General features: G+C 43.4%; 1 protein-coding gene across 1 annotated transcript in view; it reads left to right on the top strand.

The window, feature by feature from the left end:
- Positions 1–22,830, top strand: part of LOC124794967 (protein slit-like) — an 807,859-nt gene that overhangs the window by 18,924 nt on the left and 766,105 nt on the right. The window contains 1 exon segment of the mRNA XM_047258696.1: positions 20,511–20,582. Coding sequence (XP_047114652.1) covers positions 20,511–20,582 — 72 coding nt within the window.

Here is a 22,830-nt window from a genome sequence, read left to right as displayed (position 1 = left end):
ACAAAATTGAAGCAAAAACTCACATTTCTATTTATAAGCACACTTTCTAATTTCATTACAACTGCTTCCTCAATAACATTATCCCAATAGCAAGAAGTGCATATAAGACCCTCTATGTTGTTGTATTCCATAGAGTCACTGGTGGTGTCAGTACACAGTCCCTAAGGGACTGACCATCTCATCATCTGCCACAATTGCAGGGGATATGGTAGGCAATTTCCTTACGCAAATAAAGATCAACCCTTACAAACCCTAAAAGTCCCCTAATCTGAGAGCATGGTCAAAAAGTGTGTTTCTGCAGAGGACGACTAGTCCTATTCGAAATGATACATTAAGGAAAAAAGGCCTTAGACTTTTGCGTCACGACGTTATTTCCATCATTCACTCAATTCACACTTGTTCGATAGCACAATGGGCGTCTGTTCTTTCACTGTAACCAGTCTGGTGACTTCGAAGTGGACTAACTTGATCCTCCTGGACGGAAAGCCCAAATGCACCGCCCCCCCCCCCCCCCCGAACACAATTAAACCACCAGAGGCACTTGGAATCGACAGGAAATATAAAATGGTGATGCCCTTTCCAGGGCTAGAACCCTGGTCCTTCTGGGTGGAAAGCCCAAGTGCACCCCCTAACACATGGGAACTGTTCAGATGCGGGAGATGACGGTTAGGTTAGTGTACTTTACTTATTTTGGTCAGGAAACCGACCCCAAGATCGATCTTAATTACTTAATTAATCACAAAGATCGGTCCTAATTACACAACTATATGTATAGCACTATACAAGGACGCCATAAAAGCGCAATACACCGTAAAACCTGACGACACCATACAACTGGTGTTAGCCTGCTGATAAAAAATTTCGCAATACCACTCGAAACTAGCGAAACACACACTCAAACTCTGCCCTACACCTACAAGCTGGTGGGAAAAAGGCTGGCGTGTAAGGTACTATCTTTATTCTTTTTGGTGGGAAACACGTTCAACTGACGAGATGCTGGTGTTGGACAGTTTAAAAAGTGTATTACCTGTAAGCATACAATATCCTTCCCTGTTTGACGCTACAGATGCCTGCTCAAAAACCATCCTGCAGCTCAGGTAATCGAAGCCAATACACGCTACCACAACTGAGGGGAAAAAATGCGTCACAGTTCTAATAACACTTCGTCGTGAAACAACCAGCACTCGTAACGAACGGGTTATAATGCACATCTAATGGGGAAAATCGTCGTCAAGACTGCACAGGAGGCGGTAGTTGAATGTGCATTCTCCTCTATAGGCGTCCACAAACTGCCGAAAATCGAGGCCCCCTTTTTCCCTCCCTCCCTCCCTCCCTCCACCTACGGGGGGACACATACTCTTTCAAATTATATACGACGGTAGTATCTGTTCCCGAAAGAACAGTTACCGTGGATGACCATGCAGCGTTACTAGAAATGAAATGATAATTAAATGGACACCCTAGCTGCAAGCAGGCGTTGATGTACTTCATTGGGGACATGTTGAAAATGTGTGCCCCGACCGGGACTCGAACCCGGGATCTCCTGCTTGAGTATGATGGGCCGCCTTAAGGCGACGCTCCTACGGCAACACAGTAGCCTGTATAGTCAACAATAGGAGATAAAAGGACGACCGCCTCAAGTGCAGCTTGTTCACTCCAAAATATAGCGACAGAGCCCCCATGCACTGCCTCCCCTAGACAGAGAGCAGCTTTGTTCGGCGACTGCTTTGCACCACTTATCGATACGCTGCATACCTTCAGACGATGGTGCTAGACAACAAAAGGGAAATTAAGTACCATAACACTGTCCATCCGGAGGATGCTCCAGATGGCTATTTCAATAGTCGGCTGTTTGCGAAATAGAAAGCCCCTTCTGCAGTGCGTTCAGTACAAAGCGCGATGTCGGCATCACTCAGAAGCGTGATAAACAACCGCTATCCCGACCAAGGGAGAGCCATGGCCTCATAGGGAAGTCGCCCGCTGTTCTGCGCTGGACTATTTAACATCAACTCGACTCCTATAATAAAGCAACTATTAAATAAGAAAATCACAATCATTTTGCATTCGACAACAACAGTTGTATGGTATCGTCAGTTTTTGAGCTGTATTGCGCTTTTATACCATCCTTGTGTAACGCTATGCATATAGTTGTCGTCTAACTACGCCCGATCTTTGCGATTAATTAGGTAAATAGGATCGATCTTTGCGTCAGTTTCCCGACCAAAATAAACAAAGTACACTAACCTAATCTTCCACTCCCACATCTGAACAGTTCCCATGTATTAAGGGTCGCACTTGGGTTTTCCATCCAGTAGAATCAGGGTTCGAGTCCCGAAAAGGGCGCAGCCATTTTTAATTTCCTGTCAGTTCCAAGCGCCTCTGGTTGTTTAATTCCGCTAGCGGGGTACACTTGGGCTTTCTGCCCAGGAGGACCAGGGTTCGAGTCCCAGAAAGGATACCGCCAATTTTAATTACCCCTCAAAATTCGAAATTCCCGCCAATAGGTTAGGTTGGGGGTGGGGGAGGGGAAGAGTGGCTGGGGCACACGTGTAACTGAGAAAACACGTGATGTCATCGGGGGCGGGGGTGAGCGTGGTCGGGGGTGGGATGGGGGTGGTTAATTGATCAATTTAAATAACTTAAATATCTATTTGATATCAAAATTGCGCTACAAATGCCACTACTAGCAAAGTCATCAGCAAATCGTACCACTGATATGCTTACACCTTGAATTTTAATTCCACTGCTGAACCTTTCTTTTATTGCCATCACTGTCTCTTCGATGAGCAGATTGAACAGCAGGAGCGAGAGAAAGTATCCCTGTCTTACACCCTTTTTAATCCGAGCACTTTCTTCTTGGTCCCTCTTGGGTCTTGTTGAAACTAGTCATAATTTAATTTTATTCACTTGCAATCTTGGATATTAAATAAATTTGTTACAAAAAAATTTACTTTATGTTGTACATGGGAGTTAGCTTCTGGAAAATGAGGTAGGTATACGCCTATACGGACCGTAGACTCGCCGGACGTGCGACTGCATACCGGAGAGTGGTTTTCTTTGGGGCAGCTGTGTTCTCCATTCAGGCCGGGCCACCTGTAGCAGAGCCTGGTAGGAAACAAGTATCCCGTCCGTCTGATTTATTCTGGGCGCAGCGCGCGCGCCTCGCAGGGCCCCGCCACGATAAATTCCCGCGTTCGGTCCCCGTTTTAATTATTCATCGCGAGCCATTAGTGGAGGCAGGTTCCGCCTGAGTGCGCGCGGGCCGTTCGTGACCGTGGCCGGCAACGAGTCGCCCGCCACTGACTCAGAGCGAAGGGGTTGGCCGTGCACAGCCTCTCCCACCCCCACCACCCCCTCCCTCAGCGCACCACTACTCTCTGTCCCACCAGGTCACAAATAACTGTCAATTGAGCCCCGTCCGGAGAAGCGGAAATGGCCCCGCGGCGATCTGGGGTGGCGGGATACTGCAGCGAGGGTTGATTCCTGCCCCAGCGGCCAGTGTAACAAACTCCCTTGTCGGCGAGTTCACATACAACGGCTTTCAATCGATGCTGGATTTGACTATACAGGGTGTTACAAAAAAAGGTACGGCCAAACTTTCAGGAAACATTCCTCACACACAAATAAAGAAAAGATGTTATGTGGACATGTGTCCGGAAACGCATAATTTCCATGTTAGAGCTCATTTCAGTTTCGTCAGTATGTACTGTACTTCCTCGATTCACCGCCAGTTGGCCCAATTGAAGGAAGGTAATGTTGACTTCGGTGCTTGTGTTGACATGCGACTCATTGCTCTACAGTACTAGCATCAAGCACACAAGTACGTAGCATCAACAGGTTAGTGTTCATCACGAACGTGGTTTTGCGGTCAGTGCAATGGTTACAAATGAGGAGTTTGCAGATGCCCATTTGATGTATGGATTAGCACGGGGCAATAGCCGTGGCACGGTACGTTTGTATCGAGACAGATTTCCAGAACGAAGGTGTCCCGACACGAAGACGTTCGAAGCAATTGATCGGCGTCTTAGGGAGCACGGAACATTTCAGCTTATGACTCGCGACTGGGGAAGACCTAGAACTACGAGGACACCTGCAATGGACGAGGCAATTCTTCGTTCAGTTGACGATAACCCTAATGTCAGCGTCAGAGAAGTTTCTGCTGTACAAGGTAACGTTGACCACGTCACTGTATGGAGAGTGCTACGGGAGAACCAGTTGTTTCCGTACCATGTACAGCGTGTGCAGGCACTATCAGCAGCTGATTGGCCTCCACGGGTACACTTCTGCGAATGGCTCATCCAACAATGTGTCAATCCTCATTTCAGTGGAAATGAAGCTTCATTCCAACGTGATCAAAGTGTAAATTTTCACAACCAATGTTTGTGGGCTGACGAGAATCCGCACGCAATTGTGCAATCACGTCATCAACACAGATTTTCTGTGAACGTTTGGGCAGGCATTGTTGGTGATGTCTCGTTTGGGTCCCATGTTCTGCCACCTAAGCTCAATGGAGCACTTTATCGTGATTTCATACGGGACACTCTACCTGTGCTGCTAGAACATGTATCTTTACAAGTACGATTCAACATTTGGTTCATGCACGATGGAGCTCCTGCACATTTCAGTCGAAGTGTTCGTACGCTTGTCAACAACAGATTCGGTGACCGATGGATTGGTAGAGGCGGACCAATTCCATGGCCTCCACGCTCTCCTGACCTCAACCCTCCTGACTTTCATTTATGGGGGCATTTGAAAGCTCTTGTCTACACAACCCCGATGCCAAATGTAGAGACTCTTCGTGCTCGTATTGTGGACGGCTGTGATAGAATACGCCATTCTCCAGGGCTGCATCAGCGCATCAGGGATTCCATGCGACGGAGGGTGGATGCATGTATCCTCGCTAACAGAGGACATTTTGAACATTTCCTGTAACAAAGTGTTTGAAGTCACGCTGGTACGTTCTGTTGCTGTGTGTTTCCATTCCATTATTAATGTGATATGAAGAAAAGTAATAAAATGAGATTTAACATGGAAAGTAAGCGTTTCCGGACACATGTCCACATAACATATTTTCTTTCTTTGTGTGTGAGGAATGTTTCCTGAAAGTTTGGCCGTACCTTTTTGTAACACCCTGTGTAAAAGAAAAAATACAAACTACAAAGGGTTCGATAGTGCAAAATAGTGCAAGATGATTGTAATTCACGGAAAAAACCGAAGTAAGCTACAGGCAGATACAGTTAAATTACGAGTGAATGCTGAAAAATAATGACACCGAATTTTTTATTTTTGCATTCTTAAAGCTTATTGAGTAAAAGTAACGATATTAACATCCTGCAAGATAGACGTGATTAATAGCCAAGTATAAGTTTTTTAAGTCACGGTTGCAAAATACTAACACGGAATCTTTGCAGAAGAATGGGAAAACTGGTAGAATCCGACCTTGGGGAAGATCAGTTTGATTTCCGGAGAAACGTGGGAGCATGTAAAGCGATAGTAACCCTACGACATATCTTAGGAGACAGGTTAACGAACCTGGTCCGTGAAACCTTGAAAAAATTGTCAGTTTTCTATACTGTGTAACTCAGCCCATATGGTGCTTACCATCTTTTTTTTATATGCAGTGTAACTCAAACCCATATAACGCTTACCATCTTTTAAGACGTCTTCATGGGACATTTTTATGTTTGAACCACAGCTTTAGCTCTCACGCCTTTTTTGGGTTCAAATGGCTCTGAGCACTATGGGACTTAACTTCTGAGGTCATCAGTCCCCTAGAACTTAGAACTACTTAAACCTAACTAGTCTAAGGACATCACACACATCCATGCCCGAGACAAGATTCGAACCTGCGGCCGTAGCGGTCGCGCGGTTCCAGACTGTAGCGCCTAGAACCGCTCGGGCATCCCGGCCGGCTCACGCCTTTTTTAAATTGTATTTTTTTCTTGCAAGTGAAATAAACCATGCTAGTTATTTATATACATCATAGGTACACACTACTCAAAATACAAAGTACTAGAGATGGGCAAACTGAAACACGTAACTGTTTCGAAACAAATGAAACAGTACAATGTCATGTTTCGAAACAGTGAAACAGTTCGTATTTTGTAATCTAATAAACCAACACATTTTATCATCTTGAATTTCTACTGTAAAAGTATGTCCATATAAGCACAAATGAGGTGCGAGAGCGATAATCATGTAGCAGAAAGTATGAAACTATCACTTAGGTATCTTGGCAGTTTCGTATTTCCTGCAGCAAATGCGCTGCTTTCGTGTCGTGTGACTTTCATACTTTTCAATTGGCTGAGGACAACCATAGCTGAAGACAGAAGAACGACCACGAACGGAGCTAGAGGTGGGAGTAAACTGCAGAAACAACGAATATGCTACTGGGATTCCCACATTCCGTTAGTATGGGTAATATACCCAACCTGCTAATTTCCATGCACACAAGGGAATCATTGCGGATAATAGCCACAGTGACTATAGACTCACAAATAACGCCAAATAATTCGAATAAATAACAAAATATAACAGAAAAATTTTTGTCTTTCAAGGTGTTTCGAACCGTTACTATAAATTCACCATGCCTCCCAGCCCTTCCCGTTCACCATTACACTATCAGTGATATGTCAAACAGATTGCTTGCAATGATACCTACATCAAATTTATGTGTATGTCTAATAACTGTCACTCTACGCCTTTTTTTATTCAAAATGTTGTAGGCTTACTTGCGTTTCTTAATATGATTACGTATTTTTAAAAAAAGTGTAATTTAACTGAATGATTTTCACATATTCATTATTTTGAATGTGAATAGTATGTGTTGTTTTATTGTTTGGTTAGTGTTCATAAAGCAGATGTTACGCCATTTCGAAATAGGAAAGTCAGCTAGAAACGAAGCTTTATTTTCGGATAACTTGAGCTTCATGCTATTGCTTCTGAAAAAGATTTCGACACTCTAGAAAGTGTTTCACGAAGTGGTATGTTGTGTTTCAGTACCTGTGCTGAGCCCGAATCTCGTCGGACACAGAGCGGAATGAAACATCACTGTTTCGATACAATCAGTCCGTTCCAAGCACAGGTGGACTGAAACAGCCTTATTTTGAAACAACGATACAGTTTCTGTGTCTGGCTCGAGATCGAATCTGGTCCGTTATCCGAGACAGGGGCGGAATGAAACACAACTGTTTCGAAACAGTGAACCACAGCCGTTCCGAAACACTGAAACAGTTCCACGTATCGATACACTGTATCGAAACATAGAAACAGTGGCCAAGTCTACAAAGAACGTTTATTTTTTTCCTGTAAGTTCTTCACACTGTTATCTTTAAATCACACAATTGAAAATATGGTGCTGTCATAAACTGTGATTCAAAAAAATTTTAAGTATGATTATCAAAAATTTTGGAAATGAATGCAACAAACAGTCTAAAGAGTACAGAATATGAATTGAGAGTAAATCGAATAAAGACGAAAGTACCGAGAAGTAACAGAAATGAAAACAGAGAGAAACTTAGCGTCGGAACTGGGGATCACGAAGTAGAGCAAGTTAAGCAATTCTGCTACCTAGACAGCAAAATAACCCCTGACGGATGAAGCCAGGAGGACATAAAAAGCAGGCTAGCAGTGGCAAGGAGCGCATTGCTGGCCAAGAGAAATATAGGACTTAAATTGGGGAATAAATTTCTGAGAATGTACGTTTGGAGCACAGCATTGTGTGGAAGTGAAACATGGAGTGTGGAAAAACTGCGAGATAGAAGAATCGAAATGTTTGTGATGTGGTACTACGGCAGAATGTTGAAACTTAGTTGAAGTATTAAGGTAAGGAATGAACAAGCTCTCTGCAGGATCGGCGAGGAAAGGAACATACGGAAAACTCTGACAAGAAGAGAGGACAGGATGGTAGGACATCTATTAAGACATCACGGAATAACGTCCATGGAACTAGAGGGAGCTGTAGAGAGAAAATACTGCAGAGGAAGATAGGGACTGGAATAAATCCAGCAAATAATTCAGGCAAATGCTACTCTGAGATTAATAGGTTGGCATAGGAGAGTAATTCGTAGCGGGCTGCATCAAACCAGTCAGATGACCGATGACTTAAAAAAGACCACCTCTGAAGATTAGCACTTACATTCAACGTCCTTAGTTATTGGTACGCATGAGACAGGATGCGCCACCTAGTATGTTCCAAAACTCCTCGCATAAAAAGGAGATTCTTTTGGAGCTCTACCTCGGGTTTTGTCAGTAATAGAAAGGTAGTGGTTAGTGAGTTTGGCAGGCCTTTGGCCAGGGACCATTTGCATAGTCGTCTTAGTGCCATTATCCTACAGAAAAGTTCAAAGTGTGAATATTACGCATTTCCTCCTGCTTAAACAAATGGTGCAAATCGATCGGGTCCGCAGTTCGTGGTCCAGTTGCTGCCTCTGGATCACTGGGTCCCGAGTTCGATTCCCGGCCGGTGATTTTCTCCCCCTGGGGACTGGATGTTTGTGTTATCCTCATCATCTCATCCTCATTCGGAAAGTGCCGAGACTGGACATAGAAAGATTTGGAGCTTGCACGGGCGCTGATGACCACGATGTTGAGCGCCCCACAAACCATCATCGTCATCAAATCTGTCGGTTCGTTTTGCCTTTGATGTGATCTGCGTTGAGTCTTAAGAGGATTATGGAACCACCATCAGTTCATGAACCGTTCCTTAGAAAATCCCAAAAAAGGGTATTTTTGACATTTTTCGTACCAAAATCGAGCTGTGGATTCCAAGACCGCTATGCACAGCAACTTTTATGGTATATTCCTGAAATTTTTATGGTGTATTTCTAAGACCCCGATTTCGAACAACCTCGAAAATTTTCTCGATATCTTGCTCCGTTTCCGAGATGGGAATGTATGGAAAACACTAACAAGCAGAAGGGACAGGATGTAGAACATTTGCTAAGACATCAGGCAATAAGTTCCATGGTACCCGACACAGATGTAGAGGATAAAAACTGTAGAGCGAGACATAGATTGGAATTAATCCAGCAAATAATGGAGGACGTAAATTTAAATTTGCCTCTGAGATGAAAAGGTCAGCCCAGGAGAGGAATCCTGCTTGAATTGGTGTGGCAGGTGGCTGCGACTGATTGATTTGGTTAGTTTTTTGTGAGAATATGTCAGTTGTAATGTTTCTGTGAGGTTGCTGTTTTGCGACACGAAATAGAAACGTATCTGTGTAAAATTTTGTTTTAAGCTTGGAAAAACCAGTGCAGAAACACACCTAACATTCAATCTTTTGGAGACAACGCTTCAGGCCACACAGAGACTTACGACTGGTGAAAGCGGTCCAAAAGCAAAAGTGTGTGGATCATTCTTCAACCTTTTTTTTAGCTGCTGAACAGGAGACAACTAAAGTGCGCGTCATTTATGACGACGGCCGAGTTTAGGTTCGTTCTGCACATCTGACGTCACAAAACACAGTCAGCCAATGAACAGAGAACGACGTTGCCAGAACTCGACTGCAGTACAGAGCACGGACGAGTGTCTTCAGTTTTAGAAACGTTCAGTCATAAATAAAGTAACTGAACGAAAGCAATGTCTTGATAGCAGAAATTTTTTATAGAAAGTTTCGAAAAAAGTATTCTTTATACCAGTAGCTTCATAGTCTATTATTTAATTAAACCAAACAAGCAATAAGCCTCCTAATTCAGGCGATAGCAAGGAAAGATGTTTGTATCATTCTCACTAACCGCTTTTTCGCAATAAAGAACAGCGGTAATTGTTTATTTCCTATTGTACTTCGACGAAACGTGAGTAATTGATAGTCATACTAACAGTGTTTGTCGGTATTTTGCGTCCTCGTTTAAAGTCCTCCATGAAGATTGTTGAGCGATGGGCTGCGTAAGCGTAATAGTTCAAGTGATTGACTGCAAAGCCAAAGGCTCCGAGTTCGAACCTTGTTCAGTGCTTAATATTTTCTTTATTTGAAAACAATGTCGAAGTGTCTTACTTCATTAATTTTATTCATTTGAATGTAATTTTTTGAAATTTCTAGTGGCAACTAAAATCGACCATACGGAAAGTATACGCTATGGACCTTTACCTCTGCAAACTCTTCAAAATTTCGTGCAGTGGTTTACTCCATTTAATGCTGCACAATAACTGCGTTGAACATCGAAACAAAATTAAGTCATTTATGGGGGGAAGGTATCAGTCAAGAATATGTGTAAAAATCAAATTTTTTGGCCAAATAGTTTTTGTGAAATCGAATGATAAGTGTGTCAAAGCAGTCGGAACACCATGTGTCTGCACAGGCGAGCAGTGCAGTGATGACAAAATCGCGCACAGCGTGGAATGCGGGGAGCAAGTCTCTGTAGCAGCGAAAGGGTTAATGCGGCCGTGGTGGCTTTACTTCATAAGCTGCGCGCTCCTCACTAAACCTAAGTTTGCTTCGCGCGTGCAACTGGCAACGCAGCAATCTCCCGCGACTGGGCGGGAGATAAAAGAATTGAACAATAGTGCTGCTTGCTCTTTATTTCACAGAATATAACGCCAGTCGTTCGTGTTGACACTCAGGTCAGTCCCGGAAACCACTTTGTCCGACGCCTCCTTCTTATCGACAGCGGCGGAAAGACAGGGGAAGCGAAGCCTTGTCAGGTGGAGTAATGGAATCCGTGGCTTTACCGGAGCGCGAGGCGGCAGTCGGTCGGATGCTCCGCGGCGACAGGGGGCGTGATTTTATTACCCGGAAAGGCCGGCACGCCGACAGCTCTCCGCCGCCGGCCCGCATCGGAAGCGGCGGCCCGGCCCTGTCGAATGCATTAGGTCGGCCGGCTACCGGCTACCGGCTACTGGGGCCGCTAATGTATTCCTTCTGTAGCCGGCCTGTCCGCATCCATAAACAGCTGACTGTCGGACACTTGCTGGCGCGCCCTACCCCCATCAGGACTTGCTGCTGTGTGCTGTGCCTCATGTTAATACTGCCGAAGCCGCTCCCGCCGATTCCACAGCATCTTGTTGGTCGGCGTGTAACATTGCCATAGCTTTTCGGTTTCTTTTAATGTATCATCCTGTTCGACCGCTACAGGGCATATCGAAAATATTGGCAAACTACTGGAAGCAGTTATTCGCTCCAAACCTAGGAAACGTAGGCCGTTAAAGTATGTAAGATTTTCAGTTGCTGAAAGAACTTTGTTAAGAGAACATTTATACGTTTTTAATTCCCCGTCCACAAGGTGCATTGGAAGGGCATCAACAAAAAAGGTTGGATGAAAACCCAAAAAAATGGTTCAAATGGCTCTGAGCACTGTGGGACTTAACATCTCAGGTCATCAGTCCCCTAGAACTTAGAGCTACTTAAACCTAACTAACCTACAGACATCACACATATCCATGCCCGAAGCAGGATTCGAACCTGCGACCGTAGCGATCGCGCGGTTCCAGACTGAAGCGCCTAGAACCGCTCGGCCACACCGGCCGGCACCTGAGCTAAGGCAAACAGGTGGGAGGGGCGGGGGAGCTGGTGGTTTTCCACTCGATCTTGTGGGCAGAAGATGTCAAATTATACTAAAAAAAAAAAAAAAAAAAAAAAAAAAAAAGCACAGACCCGCCTCCACGTGGCGGGACACGGGCAACGGTGCAACCGGATGCGGGAACTGGTGTGAGTTTCATCAACTACATCAGAGTCCGCACACCGGTCGTAGCGGCCAAGTGGTCAAAATAGACCCACCTTAAGCACTTAGGTGGGTTAATTATGACGGTAGTGGATATTCATGATCGTCTTTATAATTTTAGGAGAAATTTGTATTGATGAAGTATGAGCCGGCCGCTGTGACCGAGCGTTTCTAGGCGCTTCAGGCCGGAACCGCGCTGTGCTGCGGCCGCAAGTTCGAATCCTGCCTCGAGCATGGATGTGTGTGATGTCCTTAGGTTAGTTTGGTTTAAGTAGTTCTAAGTCTAGGGGACTGATGACCTCAGATGTTAAGTCCCACAGTAATCAGAGCCATATTTTTTCGAAGTGTGACATATTCAGATTCCTATTTCTTGACTAGTAAAGGTACATGTGTACATGTAAATCGACGAGATACAGTGTATCAAGGTCTGAAATATGATTCTGATAATGATTGTGGCCGAAAGTCGTTAAGGTTTACATTTTTAAAACATGAAATATAAATAGCGCTCAAGATGGGCAATTACACTGAATAATCACGTGAAGATATACAGCGACCCGACGTTTAAAGTTTGTTGTAATTCAAAACAGCCTTTGATTGCATTTTTTTCCTTTATTTTGTGACCAGATATGATAATCATCATATGTGTTAGTCTTTCAGAATTAGTAAACAAAATGTAAAAAAGAACTCTTAACCTATATTGAAAACACAATAAAACTATAGTCAACACAAATGACCCGCCGTATGTGGTACCTCAGTGACTGCATGCTGACTGTGACCCTGTTTGTTTATGTACGTTTGCTATTTCGTGTACTGTGCACAGAAAATTGTATGCGATGTTTAATACGTGTGAGCTTCTGCACAAGTGCGCCACAACAAAACTTACAGACAGTATAACTATGCAGCACCTTACACATCGAAAAGATCACGAATAAATGACATAACACACAGAAAACTCACTTAAAAATTGGTTAAAAATTGGAATCATTTAGCGAAACGTGGTATGCAAAGTATAAATAACAGAAAATCCTGACAGGTGGCAGAAGTTATTTGTAAACGAAACCATTAATGTTAGTTATGACTCTGTTACAGTTCTCATTATTTTAAAAAAATGCAGTAATCTTTCTTGTTTTTCTTATCCGACGAGCAGTAGATTTTAGTGCAGTGACATTATTGACACTCGAACTGACGATTTTCATATTTCAACGGGAAGTAGTATCTTTTTTTTTCCTTGTAATTTTAAACTAGCATGTACAAGAATATGCATGCCTCAGGTCTGATAAATCTTTCTGCAAGTCATTCGCAAGAATGGTCGTCCCTCTTTCTCTGTATCAATTTCTTTATATGTAAATTATAGTTATTTAATATTTTTAAATTAGTACTGATAATAACTAAAAGAATAAGGGTAAGATGAACAGTAAGAATAACGATGTACTTACTTCATACTGCGGCCGTTAGTCTGGGCTGTTGTGTAACATAACGCAAAAAAATGTTTATAGTTTTGCTTCTGACTATTTTGAAACCAATCCACGAATACAGTAGACATTATTTGGCTCATTGGTGTGGTACAAACGTTCCAACGCCGACCGATGCCTCATTAACATCCGTCAAAGGGAAGGAATATAGGTGCATGAAATTCGCCACTAATGATCTGTCTGTATGCCGCATAGCATATTCTCTTTATGAGGAAAAGCCACCGCCTCGTCATCGTGGACAATCGAACATAGCTTCAGTTGTTGAATAATAATCACCGCTGCGTCGTGTGTTGTCAAATATGCATTGCAAGCCTGTAGTAAAACTTTGATGAAGAGAGGAATTTCGATGTACTACAAAGATGATGCTAAAGATTATGTACCACAAATAATTCCTTACGATATCGCTCACTACAGTAAGCAACGACACGTTTGAGGTTGAGGCTGAACTCGAGTATAAAGGAGAGTAGTTCGAATTCTCAATAAAATCTTCTTGGTTTTAAAGCCACGTTAATGCGAATAGTTTTACTCCTGATGACGATGGCGGAGATAGTCATCGAAACCTTGGGAGTTTTATTAAAACTGACGCGACTTGAAAATCGAAATATTTTATTCAGACATGCCGCCGCGAAAGTCTCCGAGGACACAATTCGTATTCTCTCTGATTCTCCCATTACGTTTTACGCGATTTTCTCAGTTGCTGGCAGAAAATGTGTGAGTTGCTCCTTTAATGTTGCCAATCCTTACGTAGCAACAACAAAATGCAGTTCAAAAAATGTCTCTGAGCACTATGGGACTTAACAACTGTGGTCATCAGTCCCCTAGAACTTAGAACTACTTAAACCTAACTAACCTAAGGACATCACACACATCCATGCCCGAGGCAGGATTCGAACCTGCGACCGTAGCAGTTGCACGGCTCCGGACTGAGCGCCTAGAACCGCGAGACCACCGCGGCCGGCAAAATTCAGTTGCAAACCGAAACGAAAACGCAGCCGCACTACACTTCACAAAACAACTCTCCCGATATCCTACTTCTTCAGGTGGTCCTTGGATCACCCGATAATTGTTCGCGGTCTGTTGAATGGTTCTCGTACAATTGGGATATCTTCAGTTTCGTTTCATCGACAAATCAAGTCAGCAAATCATTACGCTCTGAGGGCTATAATGTTATGTGTATAGGAGTAGACAAGGAAAACTCACGTTAAGTAATAATTAAATAACTCACGTTAAGTAATAATTAAATAACGGAACGAATTTTGACAGCACAGAGTGAGTTTTTTGAAGTGCAGTGGCAGACTAAATCCGTGTGGTGACCCGGCGCGGTCGCAAGGCAACGATCTTACCACTGAACTTCTTTTATTGACAATTGTCTCGGACCGAACAAGGTGGTGCAGTGGTTAGCACACTGGATTCGCATTCGGGAGGACGACGGTTCCAACCTGCGTCTGACCATCCAGATTTAGGTTTTCCGTGATTTCTCTAAATCGCTTCAGGCAAATGCCGGGATGATTCCTTTGAAAGGGCACTGCCGCTTATTCCCCATTCTTCCCTAATCCGCGCTTGTGCTCCGTCTCTAATGACCTCTTCGTCGACGGGACGTTAAACACTAATCTCCTCCTCCTAAATTGTCTCGATCGCATTTAGGGGGCTCGATAGTTTACCGGTTTCGACTGTGATGCAGCAACGGCACGAGAACTGCTAGAAACGTTCCTTTCGTCGTACTTCGGAGCTTCTGTGGTGTCGCGCGAATCAGCATAAGCCTAAATCCAAGCATTATTTTCGAAAAGTTAGCGGAAAAAGTTACACGATATACTACTCCACTTATTTAATAGCAAGTGTTTACTGGCGTATCCCGATTACTTTTCTGCGGTGCCACACTACCCATTCAGTTTAAACCATTAAACTCGCGAGTCTTTTAAAGAATCTAATTCCCATCTTCACGTGTCTGATTGCTTTAAAAATGAGTCAATGTGTCAGATATTTGGCTTTGAGCGTGTAAGCGAGAAAGAGTTTTGTAAAGGTTTGAAATATGTGCAAAGTTTATCGATAGTCGCTCAGTGCTGTCATTCTCAAATACTGGTAGGATAAAGTTCGGGTGTTTGCGAGTAATCAGTGACGCTGCCTCAAGACTTTCACACAGTTTCTAAGTGTCTTATTGCGCTAAACATTGAAACCTTCCCGTCTCCTCTATATCTCTTTTGTTACGCAACCTTCCCTTCTACAATAACCTATGAAACTATCCCTTAGGATTTCTATCTTTTGCTTAATAATAACAAATGAAATCTTCCCTCTGAAATTAATTCTCTTTCTCAATCTTCGCTTACAAATTTAAATGCTGCTTATTAAAAGTGATTTTCTGATTATTTCGACGAAACATAGAATGTGTCGTCGTCGTGGCCCTCAGTCGTTACCTGCAATAATCCAAAACTGTTCCTTACCTTTTTTTACTGTTACTGGATCGCCATATGACTGCTACATCGAACTGCGACATGACTATACTTACTCTGTTTTACTATACTCTGTTAGCTGCTAGTGGGTTGTCATAATAAGTGGCTGTATTTATTCCCAAAGCTGACGTTATTCTTTAATTAATTTGACTGAAGTTACGTAATTCATAGTAAAACTTTTTCTTGACAACAATAAAATTTTGCAAAGTTTTACGTTGATGGTTTTTGGGATGGATTATAATCATAATGCAATATTGCTGCCAAAAATTAATTATATTATGAATGAAATGATTTTACAAACATTCAAATGGGACTTACTTTTTACAATAATCATACAACTAGCATTGCGCAAACATACCTTCAGTCGTCTTGAGTTTCTCAAAAAAAATAATTCGATAATATTAGTTCCTCTTATGATTATAGTTAGCTGATGTCTCTGTACATCCGTTTATAATCTCTTGTAAATCATAGCTGGTGGCTGGCAGGCACACCGCTCCTCTCAACCTCTCGCTTCAGACCTGCTACCGACTCACTTCACATCTCGCTTACTACTGACTTCCTACGAACGCTAAAGTGCGGTCTCTCCCGCCAACAATGCTTTCTAGTGCAGACAATCCCTGCTACCATTACAAAATGTATCAATGCGCGGTCTTTCCCGCTCTTTTCTTAAATGTGTCCATACGCGGTCTCTCATAACCTTTTTAAAATTATATCAATGTGCGGTCTCTCCTGCCAACAATACTTTGGTGCAGACATTCCCTGCTACCACAGTTATTTCCAGCATGACAAATATTAATATTCCGACTTAATCCAATTAATAAAATATAAACATCATTCGTAAATTGTGGTTTGACAATAGACAATAGAAATATACACTTCTTACAACATTTAACATAAGATTATATCTCTTAATGAATAGGTAGTGACAAAATTTTAAATGTGGTCAATAATTACGCGAAATATTGAAAATCAAATATTCGTTGCCCCCGAAAGCCGTTAGACAACCTGGAATTGGTATTAGGTTCCGTGACACGGTTTAGTAATATTGAGAATGAGCCAGAACTCGACTTTCACAGATGATAGTTTGGACTAAGACAAGGGAAAAAAAGCTAGTAAATGTGGTATTTGAAAAACCTTAAGAGCTATTAGGACTAGTCCATCTGCGATACTGTGAAACACATTTCTTCTGCTGCTAGCTTTTTCTTTCTATATTTTGGTTGGAGGTAAAGCGGATCAAAAAAAGAAAGAATGTTCAGTAAACCTGAGCCCTAAGTTGCATACCTTAAGAGCTATTTAGAAGAAAGGACGTGTTTCACAGTAGCGAAGATGACCAACTGCTAATAGCTCTTAAAGTATGCGCTTTAGAGACCATGTTTACTGGACCCGTTTTTTCTTGTTCATGGTCAATAATACCTCTTCTGAAATTATGAAAAGCAAAGAGCTGCCAGTAGTAGAGATGTGTTTCACAGTAACGAAGATGAAAAAGCACTAATATTTAAGATATACATGATAGATCCTATATTGTCTACAATTTTTCCCTTGTTTGCTCCACACTACCTCGTCTGAAAGTTTGTCGGTCGAGTTCCCGTTCCCCTGTAGACAAGGGTCGCCAGCTTTGCTCTCAAAGTCAATAATTAAAAGCCTTGTAGCTTTCTAATTACTTTCAGGGAAGATTCCGAGATCTTGTGGATCGGAATGTGTTCAACGCATGCAGTTCAACAAACTACCTCCGACTGGATACTAGCAAGTCTCGCCAATACTCACCGCAACAGCACAACGAGAATACAGTTCAAAGTTAGTACAGGAAGAGACACACAAACAAACCACTCTCAGATTCCCACGGACCCGAGTATAATTTGCTGGCATCTACTCAACCGCGCTAACTCCGTCTCCATTGCTTCACGGAATCTTCTAGCTAGCTACTGTCTCCGCGACATTATGTAAGAGCTCTCTCTGCCAGCCAAGCACCAGCCCTATCACTTAAAAGCAAGACTCTTCCGGAGCACCGGAAAGTTCAGCACGAAATCCACACCTGCACACTGCTGTGCATTATAGGTGTCTCTCAGTTTCACTTACTGCATGAAATAACTTGGTTAGCTTCGAAGAACCACCCTCTTCCGACATCCGAAATGCGAAAACACCAGCTCTACACCACGAGGACTGGCTCCACGGGTTTATTTAACGGATAGGCCTTAAGCCAAGAATAATCGGTAGCTGAATGTAGGCGTTTCCAGTGACCATTTCCTGCTCCCAGTAAGAAAGATTTTGTAGGGTGCTGCTTCCTTGCAGCGCTTTCATAATTTTTTTCTGAAACATGTTTGAGAAAACACAGTCTCTCGAGGAACATTTATTTACTCGTCCTTGAAGTCAACCTAGTCGGCTCCGACCACCACACATGTAGGAGGAATAGGGAATTACTGAGCAATCATTTTCAGGCCGAACAAAAAACCCTTTCCTCCTGCAGCCGGAAAGTGGCCAAGGTGACTGCAGTATCCAAAAAGGTTAGCACACATTTTCGCCCGAGAAATTATGTGTTACAATCTTGTTATGAAATCAACATTTTAAGAGGCTATGTAGTGATCATAGTGGTGAGTTAGTCCTCCCCGTTAGCTGAGTGGTCAGCGCGGTGGAATGCCACGCCAAGGGGCCCGGTTTCGATTCCCGGCTGGGGCAGGAGATTTTCACCGCTCAGGGAGTGGGTGTTGTGTTGTCCTCATCATCATTTGATCCTCATCTCCAACGCGCAAGTCGCCCAAAGTAGCGTCGTATGCAATAAGTAGTATGCAATAAGTACTTGCCCTCGGCGGCCGAACTTCCCCGAATGGGGGACTCCCGGCCCACAATGCCGTACGCTCATTCCCAGTGGTCAATTAGAATCAGCTGATAAGTTGGTCTGTCCAAACACAATAACTCCAGATGAACTTTGTTAAGTGGGTGACTCTGTTTTGTGAGCACATTATGTGTCAAAAAATTTAACGCTTCTCCTTTGTCCATTGCCGCTGTTTACCACTGATCTTGTAATCGTGAAATGTCGGTTTCTTTTTCTCTAAAAAATGTTCAAATGTGTGTGAATTCTTATGGGACTTAACTGCGTAGGTCATCAGTCCCTAAGCTTACACACTACATCTACATCTACATCTTCATGACTAATCTGCAATTCACATTTAAGTGCTTAGCAGAGGTTCATCGAATCACAATCATACTATCTCTCTACCATTCCACTCCCGAACAGCGCGCGGGAAAAACGAACACCTAAACCTTTCTGTTCGAGCTCTGATTTCTCTTATTTTATTTTGATGATCATTCCTACCTATGTAGGTTGGGCTCAACAAAATATTTTCGCATTCGGAAGAGAAAGTTGGTGACTGAAATTTCGTAAATAGATCTCGCCGCGACGAAAAACGTCTTTGCTTTAATGACTTCCATCCCAACTCTCGTATCATATCTGTCACACTCTCTCCCCTGTTACGTGATAATACAAAACGAGCTGCCCTTTTTTGCACCCTTTCGATGTCCTCCGTCAATCCCACCTGGTAAGGATCCCACACCGCGCAGCAATATTCTAGCAGAGGACGAACGAGTGTAGTGTAAGCTGTCTCTTTAGTGAACTTGTTGAATCTTCTAAGTGTCCTGCCAATGAAACGCAACCTTTGGCTCGCCTTCCCCACAATATTATCTATGTGGTCTTTCCAACTGAAGTAATTTTAACACCCAGGTACTTAGTTGAATTGACAGCCTTGAGAATTTTACTATTTATCGAGTAATCGAATTCCAACGGATTTCTTTTGGAACTCATGTGGGACACCTCACACTTTTCGTTATTTAGCGTCAACTGCCACCTACCACACCATACAGCAATCTTTTCTAAATCGCTTTGCAACTGATACTGGTCTTCGGATGACCTTACTAGACGGTAAATTACAGCATCATCTGCGAACAACCTAAGAGAACTGCTCAGATTGTCACCCAGGTCATTTATATAGATCAGGAACAGCAGATGTCCCAGGACGCTTCCCTGGGGAACACCTGATATCACTTCAGTTTTACTCGATGATTTGCCGTCTATTACTACGAAACTGCGACCTTCCTGACAGGAAATCACGAATCCAGTCGCACAACTGAGACGATACCCCATAGGCCCGCTTGATTAGAAGTCGCTTGTGAGGAACCTAAATTATCCTGAGGACGAACACACACACTCATGCCCGAGGGAGGACTCGAACCTCAGCCGGGACCAGCCACACAGTCCATGACTGCAGCGCCTCAGACCGCTCGGCTAATCCCGCGCGGCTTCTTTTCCTCGTTACAGCCTTTATTTTGCATTTACCTATTTGTAAAGAGAAATGCAATTGTGTAGATCATAGATAAAATACGTACCCCATGTGTGCTTCGTCGTTTTGTGGTTGGTTCGTATTGATAGCGCCAAGTCTCGTCACCGGTGGTGATTTTTTCCAGAAAAGAATTGTCCGTGTTTTGCATTTGAATCAAGTCGCAGCAGGCGTCCTGGAGTCATTGTTTTGGTTCGCGAGCCAGGGCGAGCGGTAAAAACTATAGACACATTTGTTTCTTCTTCAACATTTGATCTAGAGATGTTCCTCTATTGCGATTTGTGACAGAACAATTTTGACACACTACTGCCACACAACCACTGTTTAAAACTCCTTGCTCAAAACTGACTGTTCGAATGCACATCTGTTGTTTACAGTTGTTATCGCCAGCTGCCACCGTAGTTACTGCGCTAGAGTCGCTTATTCGCCAGTAATAAAAAAAGTGAGTACCGGAACTTATTGGAAGGAAAGTGTGTAATCAGTCTACAAGCATACTTAACAACTTGTGAAGGTATCTCACTTGAGTTAATTACGTTACTGAGTTGATGTGTTTTACGGAAGGCTAGAAGTAAACGCGTGTGACATGTGCGTTTCGTTGTGTTGCAGGCAGCTGCAGGACAACCAGATCCACACGGTGGAGCGCGGCGCCTTCCAGGACCTGATGGCGCTGGAGCGGCTGTAAGTAAAGTACTCTGCAGCTTCGTACCATACGGACAAGTGCCACTTGTCATTCAGCACTACTCTCTTTGTGAAAGGGAATTTTCTGGACATGTGTTGCGGTTATAACTTGAAATTGACGGTTTTCTCCAAGTTCCGGTATAATCAGTTTCAAGTAAAAACATTGCTTTGCTGCTCAGATTGTATTAAACAAATATTCTCGAGGGGAAAAAAAAACGAGAGAAATTATCGGTGCACACGGGTTTGAGCTTCGATTCGCAGTTGGCCACACCATGTTTTTCGTAGTGTAGACATAAATCACCATAGGTGGCAGTGTTAATTGGTTTATCCATTGCCCTGATGGCAATACGTTCATGTTAATAAACGGCAATAAATATCTGAAGATACTTGAGCCTGATGAATGAAAGTAGTAGTAAATGAAATAATATGCGGACCACGGCGGTTCATCTGTACATTAATTCTTAACCGCCGCTGTATCTTCTGCAGGCGATGATGATTTTCTTAATAATTCTCTCAGGATTGCTTACCTGGATGCAGTGCACAGAGTTACTTGTCATAAAAGAACTTTTTTTTCGTTCATAAAGACTTACAATACTTTTATAGTTGTGCGTCTTGTTTGCCATTGTGGCCGGCCGGAGTGGCCGTGGGGTTCTAGGCGCTACAATCTGGAACCGAGCAACTGCTACGGTCGCAGGTTCGAATCCTGCTTCGGGCATGGATGTGTGTGATGTCCTTAGGTTAGTTAGGTTTAATTAGTTCTAAGTTCTAGGCGACTGATGACCTCAGAAGTTAAGTCGCATAGTGCTCAGCGCCATTTTTTTGCGATTGTGACTCAGCAGCGCCTCTTCGCTGTATCTGTCTTCTACACATATCACATACAGTATTTGATGCGACACTGGATATACACTTTATAATGATACGCAGTACACCGTAACGCCAACCAACCGCCGTGATTTGCTTAGTATGTACAGGCGTCAAATCGGAGCCAACCAAGCGGTTGGCGTTGGTTAACGGGTCGGACTGCCGACGGTTAAAGTCAAAGCGTTGGCGGCACGTTTGTCTTGAGACGCATCTCAGTGTGGACGCCGGGTCGAATCTTCGTTGGTTTGTTGCAGTTTGCTGTGTCTGTTGAACGTGTGTGTGTTAATGAGATTAAAAATGCTGGACTATGGAGCGGAATACGGAGACAGCATTAAAGCTGACAATTTTATCAGGAACGGAAATGTTTATGGGACCCAGCGAAGTGCGATTATAGCAATAAACTGAAAAGACTATCTTGGAGCGAAGTAGGGTGACTGTTAGAAAGTAATGTGAAGACTGCGACAAAGAAAATGGATTCTTTATTGACGTGTCTTCGCCCAGTAGCTAAATATCTCAGTGTAATCTTTATCCTATCTGCTGCAGGTACATTTGTAGCCGGCCGATGTGGCCGAGCGTTTCTAGGAGCTTCAGTCTGGAATCACGCGACCGCTACGGTCGCAGGTTCGAATCCTTACTCAAGCATGGATGTGTGTGATGTCTTTAGGTTAGTTAGGTTTAAGTAGTTCTAAGTTCTAGGGGACTGATGACCTCATATGTTAAGTCCCATAGTGCTCAGAGCCATTTGAACCATTTGTACATTTGTCCTGAAAAGTTGTCATCTTTGAAATTCCAGGGCGTACATAATTAAATAAGATTTCGAAATCTGTAGCTTTCATTCGGATAAAATATGAAATTCCCCGTATTCCAAATCAGCTGCAAGGTCAGACTAATTTGTCTCACCACACTGCTCCCTACCTTTTAAAAGAGAGATCGTCCACCAGTGTCATTTATCCGTTTCTGACGATCAGCTTCTTGCAGTAAAATAAATGGTGCACGTGCGTCGACTGATAAATCGTCCTCTACCTTAGAACTGTAATTAAAGCGTTATTTTATGATAATATCGAAATGAGAGCAACCACGACAAGTTATCAGAGCCAGCTGCGATCCTGCACGACCGAATCCGTTGATCCGAATCCTCTATTTGGTGAGGATGAGAGGCCGAACGCGAATGTATTGGCGAGCAACGTTCGACCGAATCCACTGGCTGTCATTCGTTGGCCTTCGTTAGCACAGTGTGTACACGCCTCTCCTAGGAGGTACCGAAGTGAACACGCGTCTGTCGTAAAACCGCGAGATGTCCTCGCTCGTAGGTTGCCGAGTAGAGACTGTGGTGCCCCCCGTGCGTGCGGCCGGCTGTTGTAGCCGAGCGGTTCTAGGCACTTCAGTC

Source organism: Schistocerca piceifrons, chromosome 4 (genome assembly GCF_021461385.2).
Source record: "Schistocerca piceifrons isolate TAMUIC-IGC-003096 chromosome 4, iqSchPice1.1, whole genome shotgun sequence".
NCBI classification, from domain to species: domain Eukaryota; kingdom Metazoa; phylum Arthropoda; class Insecta; order Orthoptera; family Acrididae; genus Schistocerca; species Schistocerca piceifrons.
Note: the sequence above shows the minus strand (reverse complement) of the source record. Positions and strands in the feature narration are given on the sequence as shown.